Genomic DNA, 20,677 nt, shown 5'->3' with positions numbered 1-20,677 from the left:
AAATGTCTGTTTAGTTCTTTGGCCCGTTTTTTGATTGGGTCGTTTATTTTTCTGGAATTCAGGTGCAGGAGTTGCTTGTATATTTTTGAGATTAATTGTTTGTCTGTTGCTTTGTTTGCTGTTATTTTCTCCCATTCTGAAGGCTGTCTTTTCACCTTGCTTATAGTTTCCTAACACCATACACAAAAATAAACTCAAAATGGATTAAAGATCTAAACGTAAGACCAGAAACTATAAAACTCCTAGAGGAAAACATAGGCAAAACACTCTCCAACATAAATCACAGCAGGATCCTCCATGACCCTACCTCCCAGAATATTGGAAATAAAAGCAAAAATAAACAAATGGGACCTAATTAAAATTAAAAGCTTTTGCACAACAAAGGAGTAGTTATCTCTTAAACGGCTGGGGCAAGGAATTCTGGAGATTGGCCAGAGGCTTGGGTCGGCTGGGAGCTGTGCATAATCAAACTTAGAGTCCATTTTTTTCTTTGGGTGAGAGAGTTCTTTGTTTTGCATAGAATGGTGGGGAGGACCCTGAGGGAAGTTTTAACTCCAGGCTATTTTGAGCCTTGCAACTTTCCTTCATCAGATATGCAGATAACACCACCCTTATGACAGAAAGTGAAGAAGAACTAAAGAGCTTCTTGATGAAAGTGAAAGAGGAGAGTGAAAAAGTTGACTTAAAATTCAACATTCAAAAAACTAAGATCATGGCATCCAGTCCCATCACTGCATGGCAAATAGATAGGGAAACAGTGACAGACTTTATTTTCCTTGGCTCCAAAATCACTGCAGATGGTGACTGCAGCCACGAAATTAAAAGATGCTGGCTCCTTGGAAGAAAAGCTATGACCAACCTAGACAGCATATTAAAAAGCAGAGACATTACTTTCCCAACAAAGGTCCATCTAGTCAAAGCTATGGTTTTTCCAGTAGTCATGTATGGATGTGAGAGTTGGACCATAAAGAAAGCTGAGCATCAAAGAATTGATGCTTTTGAATTGTGGTGTTGGAGGAGACTTTTGAGAGTCCCTTTGACTGCAAGGAGATCCAACCAGCCCATCCTAAAGGAAATCAGTCTTGAATATTCATTGGAAGGACTGATGCTAAAGCTGAAGCTCCAATAGTTTGGCCATCTAATTGGAAGAATTGACTCCTTAGAAAAGACCCTGATGCTGGGAAAGATTGAAGGCATGAGGAGAAGGGGATGACAGAGAGAGAGGTGGTTGGATGGTATCATTGACTCAATGGACATGAGTTTGAGCAAGCTCTGAGAGTTGGTGATGGACAGGGAAGCCTGGCATGCTGCAGTCCACAGTGTTGCAAAGTGTCGGACACGACTGAGTGACTGAACTGAATTGAACTTCGTGAGTCAAAAAGAAAAATTGAAGATATTATGTAAGTGCTATGTAACCACTTGAAAACAAAATTCCCTCCCAGCCAGTAGCTGTGAAAACGCAGGCAGCCGCTGGGTGACCCACAGTCATCCCTGTTTGCCAGGTGGCTTGCTGGTGCTGTAGTGTGCCATGGAACATCATGCCATCAAGGTCTCTCCTTATTTTCAAATGTTGGTGATTTTTCTTAAACCGCGGAAGGTTTCCCAGCCTCTTACTCTCTCTAGCCTTTCTCTTTGCTGTTACAGAAAAGTTAGACAAGTAAATGATGATGCAATCATGATGTGGGTTCATTCATACCTTCGGGAAGCACTCAGACACAGTCTATCTTGAGCTACACACTGTTCTGGACATCAGACCCATCTCTGTCCCAGGTATGAAATGCCTAACAAGAGATAGAAGCATGCCAGAGCCTTTCTAAATATCACAATCAGGATATGGGCAGAAATGTTAGGAAGCACACTTGAGGTGAAGGACTGTCACCACAGGCTTCCTTGGACAGAGAGCCATAGGGAGCCGGGCCTTGTGGAACAGTGATAGGCCCAGGCAAGGGAGGCTGGGGATGAGGCCAAACACGTGGCCTCTGCGCCCAGTGCTGAACTGCATCTCAGAGACAGTTATGGCTGAAGGAGAAAAGAATAGCTTTGCTATTTCAAAGCTTTTTTCAAAGCTTTGCTGCTTTGTCAAGCAAAGGAGGACACAGCAGGTTAATGCCTTCAAAACTGTGTGTCCCATGCTGGGGAGATTTAGTGACTATTGTTTTATCTGTTGTTCAAGGGTGGGGTTGCTGATAAGGATCAGGGTGTCTGCAGGACCTGCACTGCTTTAATCTGGCCTCAGGAGGTCTCCTGATGAGCTTCTGTGGTTCTTGAGGTTTTTCAAACTAGTATGACCTACTCTCTGGTATAAAGAATGCTTCATCAGGTAGCTGGGCTTCCTTGGTGGCTCAGCAGTGAAGAATCTGCCTGTAATATTGGAGCCACAGGAGATGCATATTGCAGGAGATGCATTCTTCCTGGGTTGGGAAGAATCCTTGGGGAGGCATGGCAACCCACTGCAGTACTCTTGCCTGGAGAATCCCATGGACAGAGGAGCCTGGTAGGATGCAGTCCATGGGGTCGCAAAGAGTTGGACCTGACTAAAGTGACTGAGCACACATCCACGCACATCAAGTGGTTAACATCTTCCATTTGTTGGGGGCAGGAGTGGGGGTTAGTTCTGCTGCTAAGTCACTTCAGTCGTGTCCAACTCTGTGTGACCCTATGGGCAGCAGCCTACCAGGCTCCTCTGTCCATGGGATTCTCCAGGCAAGAATACTGGAGTGGGTTGCCATTTCCTTCTCCTGGTTACTTCTGCATAAGAGCTCAAAGATAGTGTTCCGTGTATCCCTTGCGGAGGAACCAGGACCCTGCCCCAAGGCCGCACTATTGCTTCTTGGCTGCTCCTTTGCATCCCCTCCCTTACCTGATTAGCAACTCAGCAGTGGCCACAGGACTGGAAAAGGTCAGTTTTCATTCTAATCCCAAAGAAAGGCAATGCCAAAGAGTGTTCCAACTACTGCACAATTGCACTCATCTCACACACTAGCAAAGTAATGCTCAAAATTCTCCAAGCCAGGCTTCAACAGTACATGAACCATGAATTTCCAGATGTTCAAGCTGGATTTAGAAAAGACAGAGGAACCAGAGCTCAAATTGCCAATATCTGTTGGATCATTGAAAAAACAAGAGAGTTCCAGAAAAACATCTACTTCTGCTTTATTGACTATGCCAAAGCCTTTGACTGTCTGGATCACAACAAACTGTGGAAAATTCTTAAAGGAATGGGAATACAGACCACCTGACCTGCCTCCTGAGAAATCTGTATGCAGGTCAAAAAACAACAGTTAGAATGGGACATGGAACAACAGACTGGTTCCAAATTGGGAAAGGAGTACATCAAGGCTGTGTACTGTCACCTTGTTTGTTTAACTTATATGCAGAGTACATCATGTGAAATGCTGGGCTTTATGAAGCACAAGCTGGAATCAACATTGCTGGGAGAAATATTAATAACCTCAGATATGCAGATGACACCACCCTTATGACAGAAAGTAAAGAGGAACTTAAGAGCCATTTGATAAAAGTGTAAGAGGAGAGTGAAAAAGTTGCCTTAAAACTCAAAATTCAGAAAATTAAGATCATGTCATCCAGTCCCATCATTTCATGGCAAATAGATGGGGAAACAATGGAAACAGTGACAGGCTTTATTTTGTTGGGCTTCAAAATCACTGCAGATGGTGACTGCAGCCATGAAATTAAAAGACACTTGCTCCTTGGAAGAAAAGCTATGACCAACCTAGACAGCATATTAAAAAGCAGAGACATTACTTTGCAAACAAAGGTCCATCTACTCAAAGCTATGCTTTTTCCAGTAGTCATGTATGGATGTGAGAGTTGGACTATAAAGAAAGCTGAGCACCAAAGAATTGATGCTTTTGAACTGTGGTATTGGAGAAGACTCTTGAGAGTCGCTTGGACTGCAAGGAGATCCAACCAGTCCATCCTAAAGGAGATCAGTCCTGAATATTCATTGGAAGGACTGATGCTGAAGCTGAAACTCCAATACTTTGGCCACCTGATTGAAAGAAGTGACTCCTTAGAAAAGACCCTGATGCTGGGAAGGATTGGGAGCAGGAGGAGAAGGGGACAACAGAGGATGAGATAGTTGGATGGCATCACCGAATTGACGGACATGAGTTTGAGCAATCTCCGGAAGTTGGTGATGGACAGGGAAGCCTGGCATGCTGCAATCCATGGGGTCGCAGAAACGGACACAACTGATCGACTGAACTGAACTGACTGAATCTGCCCTTTGGAGCTCAGGCAGGGTCATGGAGACTAGAATCTGTTTGTAATAAAAAAGAGACAGGGAACACAGAGAGGCTTCATGTCCAAGAACCCCACAGTGTCCAACTCAGTTTCAGGGCGGGGCTAGTCTAGAAAGGGCAGGAGGAAAATACAGAGATTCTTTGGAGTGGCAGGGTACTTTTCCCACTGTGAAAGCAGCTTTGGATAGAAAGTAAAGACGCTCAGCATAGAAGGAAGGGAAGGCAAGAATGAGGCAGTGTTACCCAAAACACAAGATTTCCCTCTTGGTGGGTGTCTAGCTAAATAACACAAGCAAGTCAAAGAGCAGGAGAAAGAATGATGTAAGGAGAACCCCACAGATCCTTCCCAAAGCAGTATCTCCCCAACAGCAAAAACTGCGAAAGTTTTAAGCTAAAGGTACATGCATATTCATGAGGAGCTTGAGAAGAGAATTAAGGACAAAATTGGGACAAAGGTTAACAGCATCAGAACTTTAGTTGATGGAAGTCACCAGGGTCAGCAAAGGTCAACATCATCTTCCCTCAGGTTCCAGGTGACCTGGAGGTTGAACCTTCAGGCTAATCTCTACCACTGAAACAGAACTGGGAGTCTTTACAACTGATATGTTATCTTTGGTATAGGTTTGTAACTTTAAAACTGATATGTTATCTTTGTTATTCCTCTTGTTGTTTGTTTCTGCATTCTTTTGTTCCCTTAAGATTAATTACTGAAAACTGTTCAAGGGTAAACATTGTAGCCAGGCTTAGATCACAAAATCGCTTAGGTCAAAGTGGCTTCTCTCATGTCAAGAAGGCCATGCCTGGTTCTATCTCCCGGGAACCCCATCCTATCTGCTTATAGCAGCTCAGTTAAAGTCAGGTTGTCTAGCAGCCCCTGTTCAATCTATTTGCATCTTCTCTGGGGCCCATTTTTCTGTTGTTTCTTCCTTTTCCACACGCCCCCCCCCCATGATTTATGGATTTTTAAAGTTAAACTTTTAAAAAAAATTGTGAAAGTCTTCAAACTAAGTGCTTAAAGCCTTCCCAAGATTATAAAGTAAAAACAGAGTTTATCATTCATAAAATGCTGAAAATTTAGAAAATATTTATTAAAAACCTGTAAATAGTTACAAAGGACACATGAAGTAGCTCATTTCTAAAAGATGAAGGGCAAAATTAATAAAATGCCTTAAAGATTTAAAAATATTCCAAAAAACATTTTTGGGGAAACCACTTTTGTGGAAATAGATGTTAGGTGAACTGACCTCTAACCTATGAAGTAGGCGTCTGGAAGCCTGGGTGAGGACAATACTGAAAGAATGCATTTGGGTGAGTGAAGAGAAGATGAAATTCCTTTAAGCTGACAGTTCATAGGTCATTAGAATCCTCTGCAAAAGCAATCTAGTGGAGTAGCAGGAGCAGAGGCCGCATTTCTGTGAGATTGCAATGATATGGAAAATGAGAAAGTCAACATGCCCTGTCCACCTCCTGTCTTACAACTTGGAGCAAGGCTCCAACCCTTCCAAGGATACTGGAAGGTAGGGGGTGCTATCTTCCTTGATGACTACATTTCAAAGGGGTGGCTCCCAGGTCCTGCAGAAAGTCAGGAGTCCAAATTCTGGCAACAAGCTTTAAAGAGATTTCCATCTCAAACAGACAGAAGAAGAATTTGCAAGTTTTCTAAAGGCTTACTCTTGATGCCAAAAATTTGGCCTCTGTGCACTGGTGCCGAATCAAATCTAAGAAACAAGAGTTTCGCGTGAAGTAGGAAAGAATGGCTTTATTGCACACACACAGTGGATTCATGCCCCTTAAAATTGTGTGTACCAACCTGGTGGGATTTGGTAAGGAGTTTTATAGCAGTGGGTCAAGTATGGGGTTGCTGATAAGACTAGGGTGTGTGCAGGGCACGCCCTCCTTTAATCTAGTCTCAGGTGGTCTCTTGAGGAGCCGGCCTCAGGTGGCCTTTCCTGAAATGGAGAAGGCTCACATCTTCTACCCATCTGGGGTTTTAGTTCTATTGTTGTTGTTTAGTCACTCAGTTGAGCCCAACTCTTTGTGACCCCATGGACTACAGCACACCGGGCTTCCCTGTCCATCACCAACTCCGGGAGCTTGCTCAAACTCACGTCCATTGAGTTCTATAAAGACCTCAAAAGGTAGTGTTCTGTGTAACCCTTGAGGTGGAACCAGGACCCTGCCTGAAGGCTACGCTATTGATTCTTGGCTGCTCCTCCCAAGACTGTATCCCTTCCCTTCCGTCATTAGCAACTGTTCGAATCTGCCCTTGGGAACTCAGGGAAGGTCATGGAGGCTGGAGACTGCTCCCTACAAGAAATGGGGGACACAGAAAAGTTTCTGTGGCCAGGAGCCCCACAGGATCCTTCTCGGTTTCACACTAAGGAAAGAGGTCAAGGAAAGAATACTGTATAAAGATGAGTCGAGCTTAACAGTCCCAGACGGCTTAACAGTCAGAGGATATAGCATTTCTTTTCTGTGCCCCAATTTTTTATATATTTATAGGCAATGCCCAGACAGACCAATTATTTAGGTGCATTTGCAAAATTTGAAACAAAACCCAATCAGGTCTTTTTCTTTTCTTTCGGCCTAATATCAGGGTGGAAAGTGGATTGGGGTAGCAGTGCAGGGAGGGAGGAATATTCTTCCTTTACTACTTGAGGACTAAAGAGAAGAAAGAAGAGAGAATTTGAAAACCCTCCAGAGGTTTCCAAGTAAGTCTCATTCCACATTCAGATCAGCACCAGGATGTGGGGATGCATCCTCTAAAGGAAGGTCAGCAGTTGGTTAGGGCAGAGGGCATCTCAGAGGCGCAGGTAGGTAGGAGAAGCCACACGCTGTTGGTATGGTGTGCGGTTTGCTTTTCACCTTTTGAAACTCCCTGAATAAATGAATCTGTGATATAAAAAGTATAAACCAATGTTAGAACCATCTGATTTATCAACTGAAAAGCTGAATAAATCACGACTTGCTCAGTATTCTTCTGGCACCCCCGGCCACTAGGGTCGTCTTTCATTTAAGCTGCTATGAAAATTCTTCAGAAGCATGTAGGGCTTTTATGCCAGTTAGCTGTTCAGGTTGAAGATTTCAAAAATGCAAAACTCCACATAACTTATTCTAACTTCTTCTCTTCTTAAATTCCTAAAAATCTTCCTCAAAAACAGGCAGACCTCAAGGCTGGTGAGTGGTAAACATTGAAATTAATTACAGTCTGGAATCCAAGACACTTCCAGCCAGAATGTGGGTCAGCGCTCATTTTCTGTGGAAAGTGCCTAACTTGTGAGACTCGCTCTTAGTCACCAGCTCTGTGAAGGTGGTGGCTGTCACTCATCACAGTGACAATAAAAATGGTAATCGCTGTTAATTAACACTATTTTTTTAATCTTAGTAAATAGCTACACAATTTCCCCCCATTCCATAGTTGAAGAAACTGTGTCTCCTAAAAGTGTTAAGTAACATGTTTTACTGTTACACAGTCACCAAGGGCTGGAACTGAATTCAAAGGCAGTTTTATGTGCTTCCCCCAACCCTACCTACTGCCTCTTTGTGAAAAGGAATCTTACTAACCCTCCTCCTACTGGTAGACTGGAGAAGGAAATGGCAACCCACTCCAGCATTCTTGCCTGGGAAATCCCATGGGCAGAGGAGCCTGGTGGCTACAGTTCACCGGGTCTCAAAGAGTCGGATTATGCCTTAGTAACTAAACAACAACTGGGTATACGCAAAGTGTTTAATCTACTTAGAAAAGGTGGCAACACACTTCAGTCTAATGAAACCTAAATTAACTATTAGGTTCTACATTTCACCAAGTAAAATTTCCTACAATATTTTATCATATTCTAGAATACAAAAAAAAAAAAATTATTCTCAGAAACAAAAGTCCTAAACTTCCCTTTCTATGTTCTGTTGTCCCTGCTAGGAGTGTCCCTTCCCAGCTAGGGCAGCCACAGGGATTCTCCTCCAGGAGGCTCTCCCCAGGCTTCCCCCCATCTCTGTCTCTGGCTGTGTCTCCTGGTGTGACGCTGTGTCTCCTGCTGCCCTGTGTGCCCTGTGCTGCTATCGTAGGGGTTTTTCTGCCAACGCCTGCCTCCATTAGGGAACCACAATGCCAACTGGACTGCCAGACACCTTTTGCCCACTCCAGAGTTTCAGCCTGTGTCCTCAACCCACCCCCAACCACCCCATGGAGCTTCCTTAAGAAGCTCCCAGGGTCCTTCATCTAACCCTTAATGCAAACGCTCCATGCAAGCCTGGGCTTCCGCCCAGCTGCAGGGCCACCTCCCACCCCCGTCTATCCTGGGACACTCAGGCCCTAAGATCAGTGCACCCAGAACCCCTCAGTTTGGCAGATATAAAAAATGACTGAGAGCGGAGATCATTCTTCAGCCTCTCGTCCAGGATAAGCTATGGGTGTTTGCCTTGGAAGTGTTCCTGAAACCCTACTATAAACAGCTTGTGGTGGTTGTTCTTGAGAATGGTAGAAAAGTGAACTGAAACCCAAGCTTCTTATCACATGCCCCTTCAAGCCAGAAAAAAGTCCCAGGAGTAATTTACTCAGTTCCACAAACTTGGGAGTATATGCTCCAACAGCCATGTGCATGGTCCTATGTACCATCAAATGACTATTCTTAATGTTACCCTTCAGCAATAAGTCATAAGCAAAACATTTCTGGCCAATAATAAAATAATAATAAAATGATAAATATGAACTTAAATGTAATTTATTTTTTTTAAGTTCTTTTCGTCACTGACCTGCACAACAGTTCTGGAGCCTAGCTACATCTCCTGCTGCCTTTGTTCCAGTAGGACACCTCAAATGGGAGATTTATTATATTTGAGCTGGAGGAATATTAGTGAGCACCTTCTTTAAATACCTCTTTTTATAGAGGGAAGAAATGGGACTCAAAGATGCTAAGCCACATTCCAAGGCCACAGAATTGCTAGGAGCCAGTTCTTCTCACCCAGGGTGCTCGGGCATTGACAGCAAGGATGAGCAGGTTAACGCCACAGCACGCGAAGCCAAGCCCACAAAGTCCTCAGAATTTAGGAAAATAAGCCAGATGCACGTGTGTGGAAGGTGAGGCATCTGCATTATATCTCAGATGAGCCCCCAGAAGGGCGTCATAGTTATTCAAATGACTAAGCACTCAGCACCAAGCACTGAATCGATACTCACGCCTGAAGATGGGACAGTCAGAAGACCAGGCTGCCTAAGATTCCCTGGGCTCTAGACCCTTTGCTTCATGTATATTAATTTTAAACATTAATATTAATTATTTTTAAAATTATATATCCTATCTGCAGTGGTATAGAGACAAATATAATCCAGGCTGCATTATATTATTGTATCAATTTTGTTTCTTCTGATTTCAAAGAATTTAAAACATGTTCTTAAGTTCCTAAAAGTATGGTGGTCAAAACTGTGTGTCCAGTGCCCATGCAGAGTATATGGATTGGGATGTGTGGTTTTGTCATTCTCTGATGCCCCAAGCAAAGGAATGACACCCCCTCCTCCCCACCAACAAAACCAGGACTGCAAAGCCTCCGTGATTGGGGGATAAAGGGGCCCCTGCTTTTCACTCTTTTCAGACTTGGTCTCAGTTTCCTGGGAACTCTGGGGCCCTGGCTCTGCCTTTCTGAAATGGGAAAAGGTAAGCCAGGAGTTTGCAATATATCCTCCAGCCTGCCAGGCCAGATCTGCTGCAGTGATCAGAGTCCTAACAGTGCTGTCACTGGTCCTCTGGAGCTGCTCCTCCCACCGCCCAATTCCTGACAGACCTCACCTCCCTCCACCAGCGTGCTCAGCAACACAGTTTTTCAGTTCAGTTCAGTCTCTCAGTCGTGTCTGACTCTGCAACCCCATGGACTGCAGCACGCGAGGCCTCCCTGTCCATCACCAACTCCCAGAGCTTACTCAAACTCATGTCCATCGAGTTGGTGATGCCATCCAGCCATCTCATCCTCTGTCATCCCCTTCTCCTCCTGCCCTCAATCTTTCCCAGCATCAGGATCTTTTCCAGTGAGTCAGTTCTTCTCATCAGGTGGCCAAAGTATGGGAGTTTCAGATTCAGCATCAGTCCTTCCAGTGAATATTCAGGACTGATTTCCTTAAGGATGGACTGGTTGGATCTCCTTGCAGTCCAAGGGACTCTCAAGAGTCTTCTCCAATACCACAGTTCAGAAGCATCAATTCTTCGGCGCTCAGCTTTCTTCACAGTCCAACTCTCACATCCATACATGACTACTGGAAAAAGCATAGCTTTGAGTAGATGGACCTTTGTTGGCAAAGTAATGTCTCTGCTTTTTAATATGCTGTCTAGGTTGGTCATAGCTTTTCTTCCAAGGAGCAAGTGTCTTTTAATTTCATGGCTGCAGTCATCTGCAATGATTCTGGAGCCCAAAAATATAAAGTCTGTCACTGTTTCCATTGTTTCCCCATCTATTTGCCATGAAACGATGGGACCGGATACCTTGACCTTAGTTTTCTAAATTTTGAGTTTTAAGGCAACTTTTTCACTCTCTTCTTTCACTTTCATCAAGAGGCTCTTTAGTTCTTCTCCTCAGTTTTTAAGGAGACAGAAATCAGTTCGGGCTCTTATATCAACAATATAATTTCATCCGGAGTCTATTCCTACTTCTTTTGCTATTGAGCGCCACCTAGCGATCACTATGTTTCATCGCATCAAAAAAAAAAAGTCCACAGTAAAGGCCTAACAGGCCCTCAGCCCTGACTAGCCCCAGGAAGCCTAGATTTCTGCCACGCTGAGCTGAAATCCTGCCCTAGAAGAGGACCCTATCAAAGGAGATGCCTCACCTCCTGTCCAACACTTGAGTGTTAGGACAGCGCAAGGCAAGGGGATGATGAAATGGTAAAGAATGATGAAGTTCAGGTCGGAAAGCAATCAATACACAGACTCAAGGATGTGGCGGGACGTTCTGGGGGAGGTGTGTGAGTGCAATGATCCAGAGTTAGTGACACGTGGGCCTGAGGCCCTCAGGGGCTGGCAGGAAGGGAGAGTCTGTTTTCAAGCCTGAGCAGATGAGTAGAGTACCCTCGGGATCTATAACAGTGGGTTTGAAAAAGACAGTCTTGAACCATCAGGGACCTATGAATTTATGAACTGCTTGATGACCTGGACCATAATCTTTTTAGCGTTAGCTGTAAAGTGCTTCCAAGTGTCCCCTGCAGGCAGCAGGGACTGTTCACTAAATGCGTTTTGATTACATGATGTAGAGTTCAGAGACAACCTTCCTCAGTCAGCGCTTGGGAATGCTTTTCAAGACCTTTAAACTGCAAACCTACTGCTCTGCATGCATGCATGCTAAGTCACTTCGGTAATGTTCGATTCTGTGCGACCCTACAGATGGTAGCCTTCCAGGTTCCGTCTGTCCATGGGATTCTCCAGGCAAGAATACTGGAGTGGGTTGCCATGCCCTTCTGCAGGGGATCTTTCCAACCCAGGGATTGAACCCAAGTCTCTTACATGTCCTACAGTGACAGACGGGTTCTTTACCATTAGTGCCACCTGGAAGCCACTGCTCTGTAGGCTAGTCCCCCAAAAATGACAGAGGAAAAGCAAGTACTCTATAAACTAGGTACATTTGTTCTTCAAATTTACCCAGTTCAGGGCCCCCAAATGTGGATAAATTCATTTCTCGACTTCTGCCTTATTGCGCTCTGTTCAGTTTTGCTGGTACGTAGACTATGCTTGGCTGGGCTGAAGGGAATATTGGTAAAACAGAAACATTTTTTAGGACAGAAACTCATGTGGTTATCCCACATTTTCTATTACTCTTCAGAGGGGCGGGCTCCATGTATTCAGTCTCCTTCCCGAGAGCAGAGAGAGGCCAATGGAGACTCCGCTATTCCCTCGCGGCCTCTGCTTTCAGGACTGCAGGCCTGGGTGTCAAGCTGCTGACAGCTGTTATTTATTAAGCCAGACCCTGGACATGAATCACCTGGGTTGTCAGGGTAAATCTGAGTTATTTTCTAAACAGTGACAAAGATTCCTTTACATGGCCGGCTTTAGGAACTGTGAGGCAGGGAAATTGTTCGCATTACTCAGGCATCTTTGTCCACAGAAAACCTCAAGATGCAAAAAAATACAACTTAACGTAAATATCTAGCAGGTTTATCTTGCTGGAAGACCCAAAAATATGTTTTCAAGGAACTGCTCTTGCCCAACTATTGGACTGGTCTCTCTAACCTCCCTCGCTCTCTTTTTCCACCACAAGGAGGCACTGGATCAGGAGTGAATATGAGGGTCAATGGAATTCTCATCCCACAAGCTGTCCACACCCACATACAGAGCTTTTGTGTGGCAAAGAAGTTGACTGCAGCCTTCACTTGAAGATGCGCAGTAGATATTAACTTATCAGTGACTCTGAGAGGCTTACAAGTAAAAAGAGAGGGGAGTGTAGCTGGAGTCAAAGTCCAGGGGAAAGAGAGAAACTCATTATGTTTATTTCATCTTGCATTAAAAAAAAAAAGCCACTAAACCTACTTTTAGTATGTGTGTGTACTAAGTTGCTTCAGTCATGGCCAGCTGTGCAACCCATGGACTGTAGCCCCCTAGTCTCCTCTGTCCATGGGATTCTCCAGGCAAGAATACTGGAGTGGGTTGCCATGCCCTCCTCCAGGGGATCTTCCCAACTCAGGGTCAAATCCACATCTCTTATGTCTACCTGCATTGGCAGGTGGGCTCTTTACCACTAGTGCCACCTGGAAAACCCTATAAAACATTAAATCTAGCTAATTTGAGTTCTGCAAATGTTCCTGCTTGGGAAATACTAACTCAGATGATCACTGAAACAATCCTAATTCTGAAACTTCTGAGATCTATTTACATGTTTTCTAAAGCACAAGTCTGATTACAGCCCTCCCCTGCCCGCAAATCCTCCATGGCCCTCACCTCCTGCCAAGTCCAAATTCCTTAGCACAGCATTCAAGCCCTACCAGAGCTTGGCCTGGACTTACCTCTCCAGGCTCACTTCCTTTCCTTCCCGTCCACGCGTCTCTGCTCCCCGCTTGCTGGGCTTGCCCTGCTCCCTCTTCACATGTCTGTTTCTCTCCCACCTCCATGCCTCTGCTTATGCTGGGTCCGGTTGAAATTCCTTTCCTAGATGCAATCCACTTTAGACACAGGGTTCAACAATCTCCCTGGCCCCCTTATCTCTAATGGATCCCGTGGTTAGAGTTCTTATACTAGACAAGACACTTGGCTTCTTGTATAGGAGCATCTGTGTGTGTGGCTTACTGTCCCCCCTTGGCTTCTTGAAAGAGTGGCTTCACACCTGATTGCCTGTCCCCTATTCCCTAACCGGCTTCCCTGGTAGCTCAGCTGGTAAAGAATCCACCTGCAATGCAGGAGACCCTGCTTCAATTCCCGGGTCCGGAAGATCCGCTGGAGAAGGTATAGGCTACCCACTCCAGTATTCTTGGGCTCCCTGGTGGCTCAGATGGTAAAAAATATCCACCTTCAATGCGAGAGACCTGGGTTCGATCCCTGGGTTTGGAAGATCCCCTGGAGAAGGGAATGACTACCACTCCAGTATTCTTGGGGAGAATTCCGCGGACAGAGAAGCCTGGCAGGCTACAGTCCATGGGGTCGCAAAGAGTCTGACATGACAGCGACTTTCACTTTCACTTCACTAGTTCCTAACACATGATAGGTGCTTATTGAAATAATCTGAAGGGTAAATAGCGGATGCGATTCAATGGGAAACCCCTCTAGGCAGAAAAAACAGTGGTCTGGGGACCAGTGGCCTGTTGTGGTTCTGCCGTCAACATGTGATGATACAGACTTTTTGCTTCTCCCCTGGAGAGCACGGTGTCTCAACTCCAAAAAGACAAGGAAGGGGCTGGAAGGGGCCACGATTCTCCCAGAGCTAAACAGCCTGAGATTTATAATTGTCTGTTGATTGTAATCCACTTGATGAAGATTTTGAGACAATCCTACAGAATTAAGAATAGAGTAAAAAAGAACAATTGATGACTGAAAACAAAACAAAGACCTGAGGTCTATTTGAATTTTTCAAAGAAAAGAACCTCTAGGGATCAGCAAGGGATTGAAAGAGATTTTTCAAACCAGAAAGTTCTTGAAACTACCCATAAAAATGACTGGCTACCACTTTAAAAGGTAACCCTGATCTTAAATATGTGTTTACCAACTAATCGCTGCAGAAAATATTTGCCTTAAAAAAAAATTCTAACAAAGAAAAAGAATTTTATTGAAATATAATCGATGTATAGTATTTCATGTGTACAGCAAAGTGATTCAGTTATACATACGTACAATATATATGTATTTTTTCTTTTCAGATTTTTTCCATAATAGGTTATTACAATGTATTGCATATAGTTCCCTGTGCCATACAGTACTTTGTTGTTAATCTATTTTATATGTACTAGTGTGTATCTGTTAATTTCAAATTCCCAGTTTATTCCTCCCCACTCCCTTCCCTTTTGGTAACCATAGTTTGTTGTGGCTCTGAATCTATTTCTGTTTTATAAATAAGTTCACTCGTATCTTTTTTTTTAAGATTCCACATCTTAGTGATATTCTATGATATTTGTCTCTCTCTCTGGATTACTTCACTTAGTGTGATAATCTCTAGGTCCATCCATGTTGCTGTTGTGTGTATATATATATATTTACCACATCTTCTTTATCCATTCCTCTGTTGATGGACATTTAGGTTGCTTCCATGTCTTGGCTATTGAACATAGTGCTGCTATGAACACTGGGGTGGGTGTATCTTTTTGAATTTAGAGTTTCTGTCTTTTCTAGATATATGCCTAGGGGAAAAAAATTAATTCTCTAATGAGATGGTTGTCAAAATGTGCTTCCCAGATCAATACATTAACAACATCTACGTTAGAGAATTTTTTAAATGTTCTGCTTGGTTTTTTCTTAAGATTTTTTTTTAACGTGGACCATTTTTAAAGTCTTTATTGAATTTGTTACATTATTGCTTTTGTTTTTTGTGGGTCCTTTGGGGTTTTTTGTTTGTTTGGTTGCTTGTTTTGGCCGTGAGGCATGTGGGGATCTTAGTTCTCTGACCAGGGATCGAACCTGTACCGCCTTAATTGGAAAGCAGTCTTAGCCACTGGACTGCCAGGGAAGTCCCCCTCTTCTGTTGGTTAGTGCCTTAGAGATACAAATTCTTGGTCTCTAAACCTCCTGCATCAGAAACTGTGATGGTGGGGCTCAGGAGTCTGACATTCGACAAGGCCTCTAGCTGATTCTGATGCACACCAGTTTGCGCATAATTATATGTGGAGCTAAATATGTCATCGCCTGTGTCTGTAAACTCATTCATTAAAGATATAGAAATGCTTGGTTCTCTTTTCACTCCACTCTGTTCTCACTCCTGTACAACTCATGTCACAGTGGGGTGACGGCAAACCTATTTGGTCTTCCGTCTTGACTTCTGCTGGTTCCACTGCTCAGGCATCCACGCATCAATAAAATATATCCTGTTTTCTACAGCGGATCAAGCAAATCCCTGCAAATTCCTGGCCTGCGGCGAATTCGCCCAGTGTGTGAGGAATGAGTGGACCGAGGAAGCCGAGTGTCGCTGTCTGTCGGGGGACCCAGGCCCTTGTGCTCCCATAGAGGACTGTGAAGACGTCCCGGGGAAGCGGACACTATGCAGGTGAGGCCAGTGTCCCGGCACCGAGACCCGAGAACTCGCTCCTTGGGCTTCTGAGACACCCATCATTAGGATGTCTTCATACAGTCCCTTAAACCCATACTTCTTAAACCCCAGCGAGGATCTGTCAGAGAAGTACTTGTGAAAACACACAGAGCTGGGCCATGCGAGACTGTTTCTGACTCACTCAGTCTGGGTAGGGCCCGGGCACGGCTGCTACTGCTGGTCCAAGGACCACACTTTCAGAACCACTTGTCCTCAGCCTTTCCACAGTGTTTCCTTAAGACCAATAAGGAAAGAAAAATGAGCCGAGATCAGTTTCCTTTTTCTAATGGCCACTTACGCTGATTTCCCCCTGGGGGGCTCATGGCTAGCTGCTTACACAATCAACAAGAGATGAGAGATTTAGCCCTTTTCTTGATGAAACATACCCTGTTACTTTCAAGTATTTTAAAGACCATTATCCAGTAGGGGTTAAGAAGCAATTGGCTCAGCAATTTACTAAGCAAGTGGCATTGGACACATTTCTTAACTTCTCTAAACCTCAAATTTTTCACTGGATAATAAGACTAATAAGAGCCCCCTGCTGGGTTGCTGCAGTGGGTATATGAAATGACATTTATTAAACATCATTCCAAAAACACAAAACACAGAGTACCCATTCAAATAAGGGGGGATTATAATGATGCTGTCAATTTTCCCTGAGTTAATCCCAATTAAAACCCTTGATTCGTTATGGAATTTGATGTTCTGGAAATAAAAATGTGCAAGAGAAAATCTTGAAGTACAGTGGTGGGGAGGTCACTCTATAAAATAGGAATACATAAAATAATAATATTTAAAGCATTAAGACAGATACAGACCTAGACAGAAGATCAATAAAACATATATAAGCCCCAAACAAACCCTGATATATCAGGAAATTTATTTTAACAAGCATTTCAAATCAGTTGGGTAAGTATGGAGTTAACAGCAATAGTTAGAGTAAAACTGGCCTTCCATTTGGAAAAATAAATTAAAACTAGTTTATTACCACGCACAAATCAATTCAACATCAAAGATTCAAACCTAAAATTGGAAGTATGAAAATACGAGGAATTTTTTTTCTACATTTCTACAAATTGGGCTTTAAAAAATTTTTTTCCTGAATAAAACATCAATCCAAGAAGACATTAAGAAGAGGATTTTCACAGGGGAAAGGGCACCAAAAATAAAATAAACAGATAAGCAATGAGGTGGGAGAAAAATACTTACAACTTATAAAGGATGAATATCCCTACTAATAAGAGCTCCTACACATCAATAAAAGGTAAACATACTAATATTAAAATGAGCAAAAAATACAGAGGCACAGTTCATAGAAGATATCCAAATGGCCCACGAAGCACAGGAAAAGATAATCAACCTCACTACAAATAGGGAAATCTAAAAACAATACAGAGATATCATTCATTACTCATGAGTTTAGCAAAAGCAGGTTAATAGCATCCCATGCAGATAACATCAGGGAAAAACTAGTTCTATCAGGCATTACTGGTAGAAAAAATGGGAAGACTTTTTTGCAAGAGAAAGTTGTCAATATTTTAAATTTGACTAAGATACTTTACTTTTAGACAATTATCCCTACAAAAATAGTTGCACTTTGCAATGTTCACAGCATCATTGAGTCATGAAACAATTGCACAGCGAATCTGTAGAGGATCAGTTAAATCCATAGTATGGTGTTATATTCATTGTGGAACATGGCAGTTAAAAGCAGTAAGATAGTCTACTAGAACTGCTGTAGAAAAAGAGCAAGACATTTCATTAAATGAGAAAAGTAAATTTCAGGATAATAAATGTCATTTATATAATGTATTAATAACAGGAATATGTACTTATAAGTATTTTAGGTTCAACCATATGGCATTGCCATTTTGTCAGTCACAAATCATACAATTTTGTACGATTCAGTCTAGTGATAGTCGCTCAGTCATGTCCAACTCTTTGCGACCCCATGGACTGTAGGCTGCCAGGCTCCTTTGTCTATGGAATTCTCCAGGCAAGAATACTGGAGTGGGTTGCCATTTCCTTCTACAGGGGATCTTCCCAACCCAGGGGTCGAACACAGGTCTCCTACATTGCAGGCAGATTCTTTACCTTCTGAGCCACCAGGGAAGCCTACGATTAAGAGACATTTCTAAGTATAGAAACAGGTCAACTTAAAAAGTATCAGCAGATACATGCTTGACTTTATCTTGTAATCTATAGACAATACATTAGAATATGTAATCAATCCATACACCTTTTCCAAAGGAATACCAGAGACAGAAGTAGCAATAAAGTTATAAATGACAATCATCAATCAGATGAAATAATTTAGATGAAGCTTATCTCTCTCAGAGAGATGGGGACCGGACAAGTGGTCAGGAAGGAAATACAATGTGCTTTTAAAATCATAGCAAATATGTGGGCTAATAGGTTCACTTAACTATCATTTCACTTAACAATGGAGAGGAGCAGATTTGTGGTCCACAGGTTTTAATTATGTGAATATGTTCCAGTTTCACCTATGTAACATAAAATGAAAGGGGGAGGAAAGGAAGAAAGTGTAACGAGCAAGGCTCTGATAAGACGTGGAAGAGAAAGGGGTTGCATGTGCCCTTTACGAACAATGAATATAATTTCTATTTTAATCAAACTTATTTCCTGTTTCAGATGGCTATACAATTTGTCATTTTAGTCGCCCTTCTTCTAGCGTAAGAAAGACCACTTTCTGGGTGGTTATAAATGAGGTCAGCAGAGCAAAGCGTAAAGTGATCTGGAAAGCTGTCATGAAGGTTTGCTGTCTCTACTGCCTCCACTTGTGCCTGCCTTGGGGGCTGACATGGACTCCAAAATGCAGTTACACAGGAATAAGGTGCCCCTTACACCAATTCAATTCAACAAACATATTTGAGTACCCATGTGCTCATTGCCATGTTAGATGCTGGGTAATAGATAGGAAGGGAGAGAGAGAGAAAGGGTCCCATTGACTATAGCCTGCCAGACTCCTCTGTCCATGGGATTCTCCAGGCAAGAATACTGGAGTGGGTTGCCATTTCCTTCTCCAGGGAATCTTCCTGACCCAGGGATCAAACCCAGGTCTCCCATATTGCAGGCAGATTCTTTACTGTCTGAGCCACCAGGGAAGCCCAGCAGATAGGAAGGGAGGGAGAGAGAAAGAGAGTAGGAAGAAAGGACACAAGAAGAATGAAGAGAAACAGCTTCTTTGGGCTTGGAGAAGAGAAATCTGCCACATCCCCTCAATTCTACTCTTTAAAACTCCTTGATTGAAGATACCTTTTCAAATGTGAAGTATTAAGCCCTGACTATTATATCCTCTGGAGAAGGAAATGGCAGCCCACTCCAGTATTCTTGCCTAGAGAATTACATGGACAGAGGAGTCTGGTGCGCTGCTGTCCATGCGGTCGCACAGAGTGGGACATGACTGAAGTGACTTAGCATGCATGCATGCATTGGAGAAGGAAATGGCAACCCAGTCCTGTATTCTTGCCTGGAGAATCCCAGGGACAGAGGAGCCTGGTGGGCTGCCGTCTATGTGGTCACACAGTTGGACACAACTGAAGCGACTTAGCAGCAGCAGCATCATTATATCCTCAGCATGAAGATAAACCATGAGCTGTTTCAGACAGATTCTCGCTGGAGAAAAATCGGAGCCCAGTGGAGCTCTGAGCATCTCTCCTGGACCCCATCACCTGCTCTTCATCTCATCAGTTATTTCTTTCCCTCACAAGGTGCCGTCATTTGTGGGAATCTGGCAATATACTTATTTGAGGATCAGATGACAAATGAAGTGTCTATAGGTGGGGGCACAGCCACACCCAACTGCATACTGGCTGCCTTGGAACTCCTGAGCCCCTAGCCATTCTGAGAGCCCAAGGCAAAGCTCCACCCACCAGCAGACTAACACCAACTCCAGGATCCCCAGAGCCCTTAGTCAGAGACCCTGGAACCTGGATTCACCCCCCAGTGGGTAGGCACCAGCCCCAAATCCCCCTGGGCCACAGGCCCCCCTATCAGCAAGCTGTCTCCAGGTCTGAGACACCTTGGAGCCCTCAGGCAGCTGCCCCTAGACCAGCCCCACTCATGGGTGGGCCAACACCTCTTTTAGAGCATCCTAGACCCCCAGGCCAGCCATGTTAGGAACTGGCTCTGCCTACCAGCAGGCTAACACTAGATCCTGGACTGCTGGCTCTGTAACAACTCACCCTAGAACAGGTTCCACCCACCAGTCCCCTAATGCTAATCTTGGAACCCATAAGGGCAATGTAGTCAGCCACCTAATGATCTGGTCCCACCTACAAGTGGCCCGTAGCCTCCACACAAGTCAGGATTTGGCAACCAAATAGACCAGGACCAGGCATGTCTACCAGACCATCCGCAGTAGTCAGCCTGGCACAACAGAGGAACCAGTGCTACACACATAAAGGATATGTCCAGAGCATGTAGCTCTGGTGACCAGAGGGAAGTGTACTGCTTGGATGCACAGGACATATACGAAAGCCACTTCTTCAAGGTTAGGATGTGACCAACATATCAAATACACAGAAATGAAAACAGCAAATTAAGCAAAAGAATATGCTCCAAAGGTACAAGACAAGACCCCGGAAGAACTAAGTGAAGTGGGGATAAACAATTTACCCAATAAAGAGTTCAAGATAATGATTGCAAAGATGTTCAAAGAATTTGGAAGATGATTGGAGGAATAAAGTGAGAAG

General features: G+C 43.7%; 1 protein-coding gene across 1 annotated transcript in view; it reads left to right on the top strand.

The window, feature by feature from the left end:
- The window catches only part of IMPG1 (interphotoreceptor matrix proteoglycan 1), a 160,039-nt gene that overhangs the window by 126,677 nt on the left and 12,685 nt on the right, over positions 1-20,677 (top strand). Inside the window, exon 15 of the mRNA XM_081530830.1 lies at positions 15,755-15,920. Coding sequence (XP_081386956.1) covers positions 15,755-15,920 — 166 coding nt within the window. The remainder of the gene's footprint in view (positions 1-15,754; positions 15,921-20,677) is intronic.

Source organism: Giraffa tippelskirchi, chromosome 9, assembly GCF_054371585.1.
Source record: "Giraffa tippelskirchi isolate mGirTip1 chromosome 9, T2T-mGirTip1v1.2.pri, whole genome shotgun sequence".
NCBI classification, from domain to species: domain Eukaryota; kingdom Metazoa; phylum Chordata; class Mammalia; order Artiodactyla; family Giraffidae; genus Giraffa; species Giraffa tippelskirchi.
Note: the sequence above shows the minus strand (reverse complement) of the source record. Positions and strands in the feature narration are given on the sequence as shown.